Raw genomic sequence first — 15,000 nt, 5'->3', positions numbered from 1 at the left:
TACCCAAGTAGAGGTAAATCCAAAGATGGTCAAGGCAAGTGTGTGTTTGTGTCTGTGTCTCTGTGTGTGTGTGTGTGTGTGTGTGTGTGTGTGTTAGTTATTGATTCCATTAAGGGATATTCATTAAAAATGACATGTTTCAAAAGACAGGAGCCATTTCTTAACAGTGCTTTAAAAGAAAACTAATTTCAACAGGATGACCTTTTATCAGAGGTTAATTATTTATTTTACATTAGAATAGGAGGGGAATCAACTTTGCCTGGAGTAAATGTTACACAATTATGGGAGGACTAGATAGAGTGCTTTCCTTTGGGAAATTACCCTTCCATAATCTTTCGCCTAGATGAGTGTGTCATTTTATGAAATGAAAGTCTACCACAGCTACCTTTTTTTTTCCCAGAGGCTGGCAAGAAAATATGGCATAAAACATGAATAAAACATTGTTTTTTGAGAGGCAGCCCAAGATGACAGCTGTTTTCGCCGTTAATTGTATTAAAAGAGGTCTTAAGTGTCTCGCTGTGGCTCGAGCACCAGAGATTCACTGTCTCTGTGAATCATTCAAGCTGTTTTAGCTGTCAATCAAGGGGAAATTCGAAAGATATAAGTAGCATAATCAGGAAAGGCAATGTTAACTAACTTGGACTGAACAGAGTTTTTGGAACAAACACACACACACACACACACACACACACACACACACACACACACACACACACACACACACACACACACACACACACACACACACACACAAAGATCATCTGAAAGACTTTCAGAAACTCAGTAAGTCTGAGGTAATCGAGGACATATTTTTTCAATCCTCACACCTGTGGTAATGTTTTCTCTGTGTTGTTTTTCATGAAAATGGTTCACATGGACTTCTTGTTTCTTATAAGTTATGTCTAATTTCAGACAAATCTATGCCCAATTATCCAACATATAACAAGACATCGAAAAAAAAGAGTAAAATAAACACTTAGAACACAAAAGTACCTCAAATATCCTTGATTTTTCCTAGATTCTACCTCCTCCGTGAGCTCCCATTTTGTCTCGTCACCCGGAACCTTTATTTATCCTTCTCTCTGACCTGTCTGCATTTCACATATCAAAACGCTACTCCAGGCAACCTCGAGACACACACACACACACCGACAGCTACGGCATGAATTATTTGCTGGATTGTTTGGCGTCCGACCCACCGATCCCGTGCGCTCCACTCTCCGCTGCGCTCTCTCGCCGTCCAAGACGGCGACGCGCATTAAACATTTAGAAATAGAATGTGCAGGTGCTCCACTTCATCAGTCTTCTGTAATGGCCAGCTGGCAACAGGCACGGCCGACATTCAGCTTCAGCATGTGCTCCCTTAATGGGACTTGTGTTCTGCTGTTACTGATAGGATGTTGTGTTTCATAGAGAAGATTACATATGCTGCATTGTGTCAGAGGAAACTGTCAGTGCATACCTCTCTCCTCCTTGGACAGGAGAGACAGTTAAAGGACTTTCTTGAGGGGGTTTAGTGCTGATATGACTTTTTCCCTTTCCGCAATAAGATTGTTTTTGACAGGAAATAACCAATTGCTATGTCAGCCACTGTGGCAGCAGTTGGTTGAAATGTCACAGTTGTTCCCGTATTGCTGTCTGTATTTCCCTGGCTTCCCTGACTCACTCTTGTCTAATGTGTACCATGAGAATACAGGCAACAACATATGTCTTTGTGAAAGATGCTCACTTATAGTTAGATAAACGAGTTTAAGCACCTCATTAGACAGGAAATCTTTGATCGCACATAAACAAGGGGCTTGGGATATATGGAACAACAAAGACAGAGAGAGAGTAAACAAAGCAAATACTTCTATTTTCACTTCCATGTTACATGTTTGTGCACTTACTGTATGTTGATAAAGGAAGAGCTTCATGAGTCTTGATGTTCTTGTCTTAAAAAAGCTCAATTTATTCATCTTAGCAGAAGTTATTTCCAATATTAACATTTATCAAGGTCAGGCACACTGGATGTGATGTGTGTGTGTGTGTGTGTGTGTGTGTGTGTGTGTGTGTGTGTGTGTGTGTGTGTGTGTGTGTGTGCTGGGGGAAGGGGGGTGTCTAGCTAAACTGAAATCCCAGAGTGTTACATCATCAGAGGGCGTATCTACAGACGCCAGCCCTGTGGGGGGGGGGCCTGCCTCAGCTTTTTTTTGGCATATCAACTCCCCCCAACATCACACACACACACACACACACACACACACACACACACACACAAGCTGACAGAAATGCGGTCGGCACAGACGTGTGTGTAGGCCAGCCTCCCACCTCTGAAAGAAAAGGATTTTCAGCATCAATAAGGCCGCTGGCAGAGCCCTCGCTCCTCCTGTTGCCATTTGCAGCAGGGAAGGGAAGGAAAACAATGTCATGTTTTATTAAAACGGTCATGCTGGTGTGTGTGTGCTGGTGTTGCTGAACAGCGGTTTGTGCGTGGTGAAACTGTTTTGGACCTGTGGATGTCTGTGGCACGCCGAGAACGTCTCAATACCTGACTGAATGAGGCCGTTGGCCAGTGCAGCAGGCTATACAGACACATGGGCCATTTTCCATATGGTATCTGGATCAACAGACTTACAGCTGTGACCCCCTTTGAGGTTAAACGTGTATCCGTCGCTGTTAAATATTTGTTGACAGAGTCGTCCACATGAGCAAACATTTGCCGTTCTGTGGTTGAAATGCGATCTGTCGCCGTTGCAAATCCGTGGGATCTTTTGGCCTACATCGGTGGCGTTGGCGGTAGAGGCGTTTGGCAGCTTGCAGCAGCGCTTCATTCACTATTTAATAATATCCCTGTTTTCCTCTGCCCGGTCCGGGCTGCTGTTGTATGTGTGTCGCCGAGAAGTCATATTGGGTGAGTTTATGGCACTTTCGCTGTCATGGCCCTGAGCTAAAGCAGATAAGCCCTCAAATGCACCATCTGGTGCTTCTTCTCACTACACCACCCCGCCTCATCCCCACTCACACACACACACACACACAAACACACACACACACACACACACACACATAGACCAGACACGCACACACACACACACACAGATATAGCATTCATGCACACACACACACACACACACACACACACACACACACACACTGACTAGGCATGCTCAAACACACACACGCACACACACAGATATATAACTCACACACATGCACACCACCACCATCACAACCCATCCCTAAGCCTCACAGAAATGGCCTTGCCTTGCTCCGATTCATTCGGCTCACCAAGATTATGTAGGCGTCTGGCTGAGAGGCCTGAACTGGGCCACAGAAGCCCTGTTTGAAACAGACACCTTTCCATGAGTGCAAAGCCGTGTCGCTGACACTGTCTGCTATACCACCTGTTTGAGGCTATTGTGGCCATTCCATGCACAGCTGCAGAGGAAGATGCTTTTTTTCTCTCTTTTCCTCTGTAGTTTTACTTTGTTCATGAACACATGTTTGAAAAAGATGATATGTGAAGTCAGTAAAACAAATAAATAAAATAAAACCTTAATTTAAATTCAGAGTGTATGTTTTGCATTAATAAGTGAAGCTGTTGAATGCTGTAACATGAAAGCTGCTCAGATCAAGCACATACTGCATGTGCCTGGTTATCTCAAAGCGATCCATTCTTCATTCTTCCGTCTCTTGAGTCAGGAAAAAAAGGAAATGATTATTTATGATAATAGACATTATTACTTCATGCTAAAATATTAACTGAGTGTAATGGCTGACTTTAATATTTGAGTTTTAAATGTTGAATATTGAATTTGATTACAGCTTGGCCAGAGATTCCTTTTCACAGAAACTCTTCCAACATTTTTTCACTCTTTTCAATTTAACTGGACATGTCTTGTTTAACACAAGATTGCTTATTTTCTGAATGAATGTCCCTCGCAGTCTGCACCCATTCTCATCCCAATCCCCCTTAAAGCAACAGCAGGTGTTTTGGTCTGAAGCTAGCAACTACCCAGGGAGTGCACCTTGCAAACATCCACAAAAGCTTGAAAAGCTTGGTGAAAGCTGGTGTCTTTTGGTGATATATTTTGCAAACAGGACGTACTGTAGGGTTGTGAAAGTATTTCTTATATTTTCCATGGAACTCCATGGGGCATCCTGGAGGTCTAGTGGGGAGAATATTTTTACAGTCCTTTAAATGACCATACACCATCAAAATGACTTTTGAAGATAATTACATTTACATTTATTCATGTAGCAGATGATACTAAAACTAGTGGCTTATAGCAAACAGACCTGTACCAGTATAATTGGCATTTAGTTGGGTTACACTTTACTCAACAGTATCGATATAAGAGTGACATGACACTGTCATGAATGTGTCATAAACAAGTCATAAACATTTATGACATAACGCTTCTGTTATTAAGTGTCATTCGGTTTTTGTCATAACAAGTTAGGGTTAGGGTTAGGGTTAGAGTTAGGGTTGGGGTTACAGTAGGATTAGAGTTAGAGGTTAGGATTAGGGTTAGGGCTAGGGTTCATGTGTCATGACAGTGTCATATGTTCATGACAGTGTCATGTCACTCTTATGCAGATACTGTCAAGTAAAGTGTTACCTTTAGTTGTATAGTTAGAGACAACTAAAGGTAACACTTTAACAGATAACAGATCAGGTTCCTTTCAGTTTCACAGTCCCTGCAGCGTTGCTTAAAGTCTGTCTTTCTGTGTGTCTGCCTCTCTCTAGACAACCCCAGCAGTCCAGCCACACAGTTCACCTTCCGCCCGCTGCCCCCCCCACCTCCGCCGCCCCACGCCTGCACCTGCGCCCGCCCTGCGCCCTACGCCCATGTGACCCTGCAGCGCAGCACCATGCCCGCCCAGAGCCACGCCAGGGACAGGGACGGCCAGGGCACAGATGGCATCGGGCAGAACGACAGCTCACAGGTCAACCGCAACAACTGGGTGCTCAACAGCAACATTCCTCTGGAGACTAGGTGGGTGCTGAGACAGGGGCTGGGTGGGGATGATGGACAGGAGGATGAATGTGAAGCTTGAGCATGAGTGGAGGCTCACACACACACACACACACACACACACACACACACACACACACACACACACACACACACACACACACACACACACACACACACACACACAGACACACACTTCCACACAGGGCATTCACACAAAAAGATGTTGTGCAAACACATACACAGTACCCAACAAGCTGAAAGAATGCTGGCACCAAATGTCCTTTGTCCACCAAAGAACACATATTGCACCCTCCATCAACCCTGCCCTTTCTTCCTTTTTGTAAATGCACACACACACACACACACACACACACACACACACACACACACACACACACACACACACACACACACACACACACACCAACATATATACCTTCAGAAATCAATAAAGAGCCACTTGCAGTTTGGAAACCCTAAAAAAGCATAGTGAAGATAAATTATGAAGGAACTAGATTCTCAGAAAAAAAAAAAAAAGATAACTACCCCAGAAACAGCATATTGTATTGCCAGGGAGAGAACAGGAAGGAATGACGGGCAGAGGAAAGACGTTTTTTGGTGAGTGACTCAGTAATAACGGTGGCTAACGCTGCGTCTGTGTCTATTGACATTATCTTGATACTGTTTAATAAATCTGTTTTAACAATCATACTTTTGACATTGTTGTTGATCAAACATCCAGGTAGATTGCCTTCATTTAAAGTCCTGTTGGAATGTTCACAATATTCTCGGCACCATGGCAAATAACATCAAACTGTTTGATGGCCCATATTTCTTCTGTCACGACCTTCAGGCAGAAAAGTTGAATTAGCAGAGTGGGCTACAGCTTCAGAAAAGTTGTCGAAGAAGGTAGGCTACACATTTGGGAAGAGGAGGAAAGAAACACATGTAAGATAGCTTAGTAGCGACATAAGTGGTATAGCTTAGGCAGCTGCTGCCACATTAAATACAAGTGCAAGTGTCAAAACAGTAGCCTACACTAGCCAACTAGCAAAGTATAACATAACCATGAGCCTAATTATAATTAAATTACTTGCATTTGCATCAATACCGTGGCCGGTAAACAAACACTCACATTCTAACAAGGCTACAGATTGAAATACCACTGGCATTGTCAGCGCAAATACAGTATGTAACAAACACAATGTAACAGTACTTACAGGTATCTGAACGCACACAATGGAAACAAATATGTAACAAACACAATGTAACAATACTTACAGGTATCTGAACGCACACACATTCACAGAAGGAACGTTTAGAACTTTGATAAAGTCAGAATATGCTGCGTGACATATGAATAGAATATTTTATTAACAACTCATGTAAACACCATAATCGCAAAATTGTGTTAAATTCTGAATACAGTTAATACTCGGAATATGAATGTCCGTGTAAACGTTTTGTGACAGATGAGGTGGTGATGTCCCCTCTATTTAGGCTACCTGCACAAAACACACCCCAGCATGAATACCCTTGCTTTTTGGAAAATGGTGGAGGTGATATACTGACAGGCTGGAATTAGTGTAACCAGCACAAACACAATTATGACTGTCCAAAAAATCCTGAGTGCCAATTTGCAAAAAACACTCAAGTAAGTGCCAATTTAAGTTGTTTACCTTCTCCTAGTACGTAATATGACGTGTTTGTGGGTGGGAGAGGCATATTTAGGAGCCTGCTTTAAATTCTTAATTACTGTTACTAATTAGGTTTTGTAAAACATATGAATTTTTACATACGGGTATGCATTTTTAAAAGTACATTTTCATACAAGATGTAGAAGAAGTATAAATTCAGTTTTGAAACCTGCAAATTGCTCTTTAAGCTGGGACAAACTCCTACTTTACAAAGTTGTTTATACCCTGTGAATATGTATAGATACCATTTGTCATATGCCCCTATCCAGAGGAGTGCCACACAGGGCTTGCTTTCCGGCCACATTAAATGGCACGCCCTGGCACTCAATAAAATAGTGTTTTTGTCACACTAATGACCAGCTGTGATAGAAGCCATCCACTCACTTTGGAACAAGAAAAAAAAGAACAAAACAAAAATGAAAAGACAAATAAAGAAAAAGATTGTATTGATGGATGGATTGATGGATTTTTCCTCTCATTAGAGCACAGACAAATGTTTAACAAATCTGGTTCTGGTTTTTTTGTCTTTTTTTTTTGTCAAGCCTGTCTGGTTTCCCCTCACTCATCTGGAGTCCATTTCATGAAAAACAAGAAAACAAAGGAAAGGCCTGTCATATTTAAAGCTTCCATCAAAACTTTGATCACCCGCATGCCTCTTCCAACTATAAAAGCCGTATACCAAGAACAGTGTACCTCTCCCAAAAAGGTACAAAACAGTGAGTGGCATTGATGATAATCAGAGCGGGCATCTCTCAGTAGGCTCAAATGTGAATGCTGACCATGGTCTGTGAGGGACGTGGTTTGATAAATAATATGTTTGCATTTTTAATGAAGGCCTGGTAACAGTTGAATTCCGCCATTAAACTGAGCAAAGATGAGATTGGCAGCCAGCCAGCCATGAAGAAAGGTTTTTAATAAGATATGAATCTGTCCATAATTAGATCCTTTTCTCTCATTTAAAAGAGAGAGACAGACAGAGTGTGGGAGGGAGGCATGAGGAGAGAGAGAGAGAGACAGAGATTGCAGAGATTGAGAGAGAGAGACATCAAGAGAGAGAGAAGAGCTGGGGAAATAATAATGCCATGGCAAATGAAATGAGATTAATTATTAGTTAAATATAGATATCTGGACAAAGTATATCAAAGGTCAAGTATAAGTATGTATCATTATGTATAACTAATGCATGTATACACTTTCAGTATGCTTCATTTGCCATGCATATTGTGCCTAGATGGCAAAAGACCAAAGCCTCCCCCATGCTATGGCGACAATTAATGTCATCCTGCTCGGCTCTTCAGCATTCACAGCCACACTTGCCCTCTCAAACAAATAGAAAACAACACAAACGTTCAAGATGTATTTTGTGAGCATTTTCTGATTGTTTGCTTACATGTGGACAAGCGAGACACACCCCTCCTCCATGCCAGGAAAAAAAAAAGCGGGAAAAAAAGAAAAGGATTGTCACCCCTCTTTAAGGCATTTTAATTACTGGTAATTGACTTGGGCTCAGTCAATCTTCAGCGAGCACCACACATAGCGATGAGACAAGGTGACAAGGCAGGAGGAAGGATAATTGATAAGCAGTGGTGAAGAACGGCTCCCTCTCGACAGCTGGGCGAGGTCAGGGGTGAGACAGAATGAGCTACAGCTCCTCTCCGTCTCTTTCTTTCTTTTGTTCTTTCACTCTCTCTCTCCTTTTCATTCGCTCGATTCATTATTCTGTTCCTTTATCTTTGTTTATCTCTCTCTAGCTGACACACACAAACACACACACAGACACACACACACGCATGCTCAAATGAGGACACTCCTACACTCACTCTGTTACACGCACTCTCCTACACGAACATGTGTATACTTACATGCCTTAGTCTCTCTATTTCTCTCTCTCACACGCACACGCATACACGGTTGCACACACACCATGCTTGCACACACACGCACACATGCACACACACATACACACACACATGCACACATGCACACATGCACACACGCTTGCACACACATACACACACACACACACACACACACACACAGTTCTGTTTGGCACCTAATTGCTGCGTGATGTTTCGTTTACAGTACTAATCCTGCAGCTCATATCGGTCCACCATGTTTTGTCACTCCCAATTATCCGAGCCCTCTGGGTGGAGGCGTGCCACCGAGGTCATTGCATGGTCTTTAGCCCGCTTTCCCTGACAGTAATCCACAGCATTAAGTGAATCTGTGTGTATTAATATGGGCTTTTCCACAGCTACATTAGGCGTTTTAGCCTCCTAACTACATGCGGATTAGCTCGTTCACACGATGGACACTATAGGCACAATGTAGCATGCAGCCTACGTACGTAAGCACAGATGGACCAAAGAATCACCGGCCCGCCGCCTTTGATGCTGAAGTTTTCTAATGGCAGTAAGCTGAGTGAAGTGGAGAAGAAAAAAAAAGGCATCAAAGCCATCGATTGAAAAGGCATGAAGTTGTCAGTTGAGAAGGCACCAGGAAATGGAAAGTGCGCATGTCTGTGGACCAGAGATTGGAAGGACGGTGTTGTGGGGGCTGCTGGTGGGGAGTAGAGAGAGGGGCACACAATGGGATCCTAATTGAAATGTGCACTACTTTTCATCATCTTGAAAAGTTAAGAATAGTGCCATCATCTAGCTGCCTCCTAGCCTCCTGAAGTGCGGTAACACTCATTTTCTGGCTGGAGACCCAGGGGAAATATGGCAGCCGATATGAGATTTGAGCTTGTTGGGTGTAGCCTGTGGATATTGTCTTCAAAAGACCACAAAATGTGCAGAGAATTTATAAATAGAATATGAATAAAAAGGGAAAAAAGGGTTATTCAGCGTCATTTTCAAAGTGAAAAATGTATTCAGGTAATAAAAAATAGATTTGGATAAGATTTGTAATGTACTGTGTGATTGTCTGGATTTTGTCTCAATTTTATTGTAAAGCGTTATCAGGAGACCTTAATGGAATGTTCTCTGGGTTTGAGTAGTTGTTCCCTCCCCTCTTCTCCTCTCCTCCTCCTCCTCCTCCTCCTCCTCCTCCTCTGTTTGCCCTTTTGCGGTGACCTTGGAGCTGTGGTTTCACACTCACCCACAGCTCCGGCTGGCACTCCGACAATATGGATATCCCGGTGACCCCTTCACAATGGGTCCCTGCCCCCAACACACACACACACACACACACACACACACACACACACACACACACACACACACACACACGCACACAAAAACACAGACATCTACACCTTTACACATTTCCTCTGGCCACAGAGTGAAAAAAAAAAGAGTGTTTAAGGTTAGATAAGAAAAGAGGAAGAAGACATTGTGATAGAGAGCAGTTACTGGGATGATAGAGCAAAAGAAGGAGGGATGGAGAGAAGAGGAGAGAACGGGAGGGAGAGAGAACGAGAGTAAAGGAGAGGGGAGGGCAGGGGAGGAGGAGAGGGGAACTGAGGAGAAGAGCTGTGCTCATATTTGCTGGAGTTGGCACACAGTGTTAATATTGCAGCGCATCCTGGGTTCTCCCCTCTGGTGAGCTGGCCTGCTGTGAAATCCTTGCTCAGACCCTGGAATACGTTCACTCGCAGGCATTATAAATATAGTGTGTGTGTGTGTGTGTGTGTGTGTGTGTGTGTGTGTGTGTGTGTGTAGAGGTTAGAGAGAAGAGAGAGAGGGAGGGAGAGTCTGTGGGTGAGCTTCTGTCAGTGGAAATGTGAGTTGCAGTTGCCATTACATTTTATGACATGTTTTCCTCAAGCATTTCCTTCTGAAAGTAAAACATTAAAGCACACCAAAAAAAAAAGCAAAATGCCTCTTCTCCTTGAACCTTTTCTCTTGCAGCCTTTCATGAGTGCTTGGCATTTGTATGACCTTTTTTGTTGAGGTCGACAATCTCATCTAGAATGTTAATTCATTTTTCTGTATTTTGTCTGCCACCAATCCCACAGCAGCTAGCTACAGAGAGTGTGTCCTCAACATGAGCTTTTACTAGTACTCAGCTTCACTTCCACTGTTCAATTAATCTTTCATTGCAACACAGCATGTTTCTGTAACTTGCAACATTTGCTCAAATAAATTAAAATGGAATGGATGAAAATTAAATGGACTCTTTTTTGGGGGGTGGGGGGTTTGATGATTTTCAGGCACTTCCTGTTCAAGCACGGCTCGGGCTCCTCGACCCTGCTGAGTGCGGCCAATCAGAACTACCCGCTGACCTCCAACACGGTGTACTCTCCGCCCCCGCGCCCCTTACCCAGAAGCACCTTCTCCAGACCGATGTTCACGTTCAACAAGCCCTACAAGTGCTGCAACTGGAAGTGTACGGCCCTCAGCGCCTCGGCCATCACAGTCACCCTCGCCCTGCTCCTCACCTACGTCATCGGTAAGCACCGGACTTTGTTATTCCTTTTTAAACTCACTGGCAGTCCCTTTTTACTGTCGCTCCTACCTCTCTTTCTCTCTTTCTCCATGTCTCATTCTCTCTCTCACTCGTTATTGTTTTGTATACAGAAATGTTGTATACTTCTCTGCAGACATTAAACCTACACTCATGTACACACACACTAAAATGCTAACACTAAAACTATGCTATATATATATATTTATTATATACATTTTACACACACACACACACACACACACACACACACACACACACACACACACACACAAACACACACACACACACACACACAACACACACACACACACACACACACACACACACACACACACACACACACAGTATTTCAAGACAAGCACCAGACTGCACCCCTATTCCCTCTAGCTCCCTTGTGCTAGATCTTGCCCTGCCATATTTTACCGAAACTGATGTTTTTTGTTATTAGATTTTTTAAACGTGCACTACTCTCTTTCTCTCCCTCCCTCTCTCTCCTATCTTATTCTACCTCTCTCCCTGCAACCATTTTTTCCTTCCTTTACCTCCACTGCGCTCAAGGTCAAATTTAACTGAGCCACACGTTAAGATTAATTTCTGGCTTGAACAGTTGTATTCCATTATTGCAAGGGGCCCTGTTAATTAGGCTGTTACTGCGATGCATGATAGATCATCTTAGAATGCCATCAGGAAGTAAATGGAGCTGGTGTCCCTCATTTCCCTTCGGAGTTTCCAGTTTTTTTATCATTTAGTTGGAGAAATACAACAGTGCAGTGGACAGGGCAGGGAAGGAGGGAGGTAAGCGAATCATTCCTGTTCGTCGCAAATGAAGTTAGCCAACCAGCAACAGCAACAAGCACTGAACAAGGCAATTAGATCCTATATCCAATCATTTAACATAACCCCGCACAGGGAAGGTGTTTTTGTTATTTAGTTGGAGAAATACAACAGTGCAGTGGGCAGGGCAGGGTAGGCCTCTCTCTTTCTCTCTCTCTCTCTCTCTCTCTCTCGTGGTATATTGCCTGTGCCTGGGGTGTTTGTTTTAAATGCAGGTTATATCAGAGTGCACCATGTGCCAAAGTGCTACCACAGATTTCCTTCCGTTACTGTACTGTAGCATCTCACAGGCTATGAGAAAGAGAGAGCAAGAGAGAGAGAGAAAATGGTAGAAAGAGGGAGAGATCAGCCTACCCTACGCACACACACATGTGCACACAGACTGCAAAGACGTCTCAATCATCATGCCAGTCTTTTGGGCTTCTCCTTGGCCTCAGAGGCTCGAGGTCCTTGCGTGACCATCAGTTTTGTTTCGCACAGACCTCATTTCTTTCCTTTCAGTTTTTTTTATCTTTCCCTCCTTCATTCTTCCTTTCTTCCTCTTCTTCCTGTGCTGTCAGGAGTGCTGGAGAGAGGCATTATGTGGCGGTCGTTATTTATAACCCTCAGCACACCCCTCAGGAGGTTAACAAAGATGTCGATTGGTGGTGCACGCAGGGCCACGGCGTGGAGAATACATTAGCTCTTTGTCAAGCTGCAGTAGGACGCCACAGTCCTCCACCTTCTCTCTCACACATGCTCTATCTCTACCTCCACCTTCTCTTTCTCACACACGTTCTTTCTCTACCTCCACCTTCTCTCTCTCTCACATGCGCTCTTTCTCTACCTCCACCTTCTCTCTCTCACATGCACTCTTTCTCTACCTCCACCTTCTCTCTCTCACACACATTCTTTCTCTACCTCCACCTTCTCTCTCTCACACACATTCTTTCTCTACCTCCACCTTCTCTCTCTCATACACATTCTTTCTCTACCTCCACCCTCATGCTCTCTCTTCTCATTCACTACTCTTTCTCTTTCTCCCCCTCATATCATTTTCTACCCCCTCCCCTCTTCTCCTCCTCCTCCTCCTCCTCCTCCCTTTCTCACTCTCTACCCTCTGCCTCACTCTTTCTCTCCCTTTTCCCCTCTCTCTCCTTTCCTTCTCTCCCCCTCTCTCTCTCCCCTCTCGCCTTCTCAACCCCCTCTGTCACTCTCATCTCCTTCTCTACCTCCCCCCTTCGTCTCCCTCTTTCCTTCTCTACCTACTGTATTCTACCCCCTGCCTCTCTCTGTTTTTCTTTCTTTTCTATCCCCCCCCTCTCTGCCCCCATATCACCTACCAGTGCTGTTGGCGACACTACCATGGCTGTCATTAGGGAAGGGTTGGGAGGGAGTAAGGGAGGTAAGCGAATCATTCCTGTTCGTCACAAATGAAGTTAGCCAACCAACAACAGCAACAAGCACTGAACAAGGCAATTAGATCCTATATCCAATCATTTACATAACCCCGCACAGGGAAGGTGTTTGCTTGGGAGTAATGATGCGGGGGAAGCTAAAACCAAAGGAGACCTAAGTATGCCTGGACGCACGTATACACACACACACACACACACACACACACACACACACACACACACAAGCATGCACAGAACAAAGTGGTCTCTCCTGCACAAACAGTCACAGATATGTAGACACACATTTATTCAGGTACTTAATTTACACACACACACACAATGACTGGACTTTCCCACATATTTGCCCCTCTCCCCCCATGCTGCTTTATGCTCTGTGAATTGCTCTGTTAATTTGTTGACTTGCATCTCGGACACTATTCCTCTCGGACGTTTATTGTATTACTTAAGTGCTTCCCAGCAGACTGCATCGCTACAATGACAAATGGCAAACACAGTGTGTGTGTGCAGACCACAAGTGCTTTGCGCCTCCAACTGATTAAGTGTTAATCGGTGTGAGTGTATATGTGTGTGTGTGTGTGTGTGTGTGTGTGTGTGTGTGTGTGTGTGTATGTATGTGTGTGTGCTTGTGTGTGTGTGTGTGTGTATGTGTGTTGTGTGTGTGTGTGTGTGTGTGTGTGTGTGTGTGTGTGTGTGTGTGTGTGTGTGTGTGTGTGTATGTGTGTGTGTGCGTGTTTGCGTGTTTCTATTCACGTCGGTGTGGGTGCCCCCATACCCATGCCGGCATGTCTCTCCAGTCTCCCGGCTGAGGGTGCCTTTGCAAACGCACACAGTAATGGATGTCATGTCAGCCCACATTAAAATGCATATTATTCACGGAGATGGGAAAATAAATCATTTTCTTGCCAGCAATGAAAAATAAATACCTAATAAATAAATAAACTCACACTAAGTTCAGGCAGGTTGGATCCTGAACCGGACTGTTTGTGTGAGTGTGTGTTTTTCTTTTTTTTTTTTTTTTTGGGGGTTCTATGCTATTTATTGGAGGTGCCACTCAAGTAGGGTACGTCCGGGGCAAATTACGACGGGGCAATATACCACCTGCCAGGACAGTGGAGGGAGGAGTGGCAGGGGTGAGTTTGGGTGACACCGGGGGCCAGCGGGGGAGGGGGTGGGGCGAGGAGTGTTTAGGTGACTCCATGACCCCCGTTGGGAGAGGCGAAGGAGCCACGCTGGGTTTATCACTAGCTCAGCCAGAGTGGCAGAAGCCTTTGACAGAGCCCAATGTCTGAGCCCTGGGAGGTGCTGTCCTTCGCTCTCTCTCTCTCTCTGTCTCTCTTTCTCTCTCACTCTCTTTCTTTTTTTCACTCCCTCTCTCTCTCTCTCTTGCTTTCTCCATACCCTTCTCTCTCCCTCTTTCTCTTACTCTCGTTTTGATTTTTTCTCTCTCTTCCTCTCTCTCTCAATCTTTCTGTCTGCCTCCCTCTATCGCTCCCTTTTAATATCCTCTCTCGTTCCCTCCATCCATCCATCAGGGCCACCCTAGGAACCCACTTCTAATGCTCATCACAGCTGCTTCGACAGAAATCAGCCTAGTTTCTGTGCTGCCCTACTACCGTCTCTGCAGATATATTATTTATGTCGTATTGTTTATAAATTCACCTTTTTGAAGGAGAATAAATCTAGTGCCTACTTGTCTCT

The 15,000-nt window shown here is 44.2% G+C and overlaps 1 protein-coding gene across 1 annotated transcript in view; it reads left to right on the top strand.

Moving 5' to 3' along the window:
- The window catches only part of LOC125286290 (teneurin-1-like), a 200,747-nt gene that overhangs the window by 54,506 nt on the left and 131,241 nt on the right, over positions 1-15,000 (top strand). Inside the window, exons 4-5 of the mRNA XM_048231227.1 lie at positions 4,733-4,982; positions 10,815-11,053. Of these exons, the coding sequence (XP_048087184.1) occupies positions 4,733-4,982; positions 10,815-11,053 (489 nt within the window). The remainder of the gene's footprint in view (positions 1-4,732; positions 4,983-10,814; positions 11,054-15,000) is intronic.

The sequence above is a fragment of the Alosa alosa genome, chromosome 21 (assembly GCF_017589495.1).
Source record: "Alosa alosa isolate M-15738 ecotype Scorff River chromosome 21, AALO_Geno_1.1, whole genome shotgun sequence".
NCBI classification, from domain to species: Eukaryota; Metazoa; Chordata; class Actinopteri; order Clupeiformes; family Clupeidae; genus Alosa; species Alosa alosa.
The sequence above is the reverse complement of the archived record's forward strand: the minus strand, read 5'-3'. Positions and strand labels throughout refer to the sequence as shown.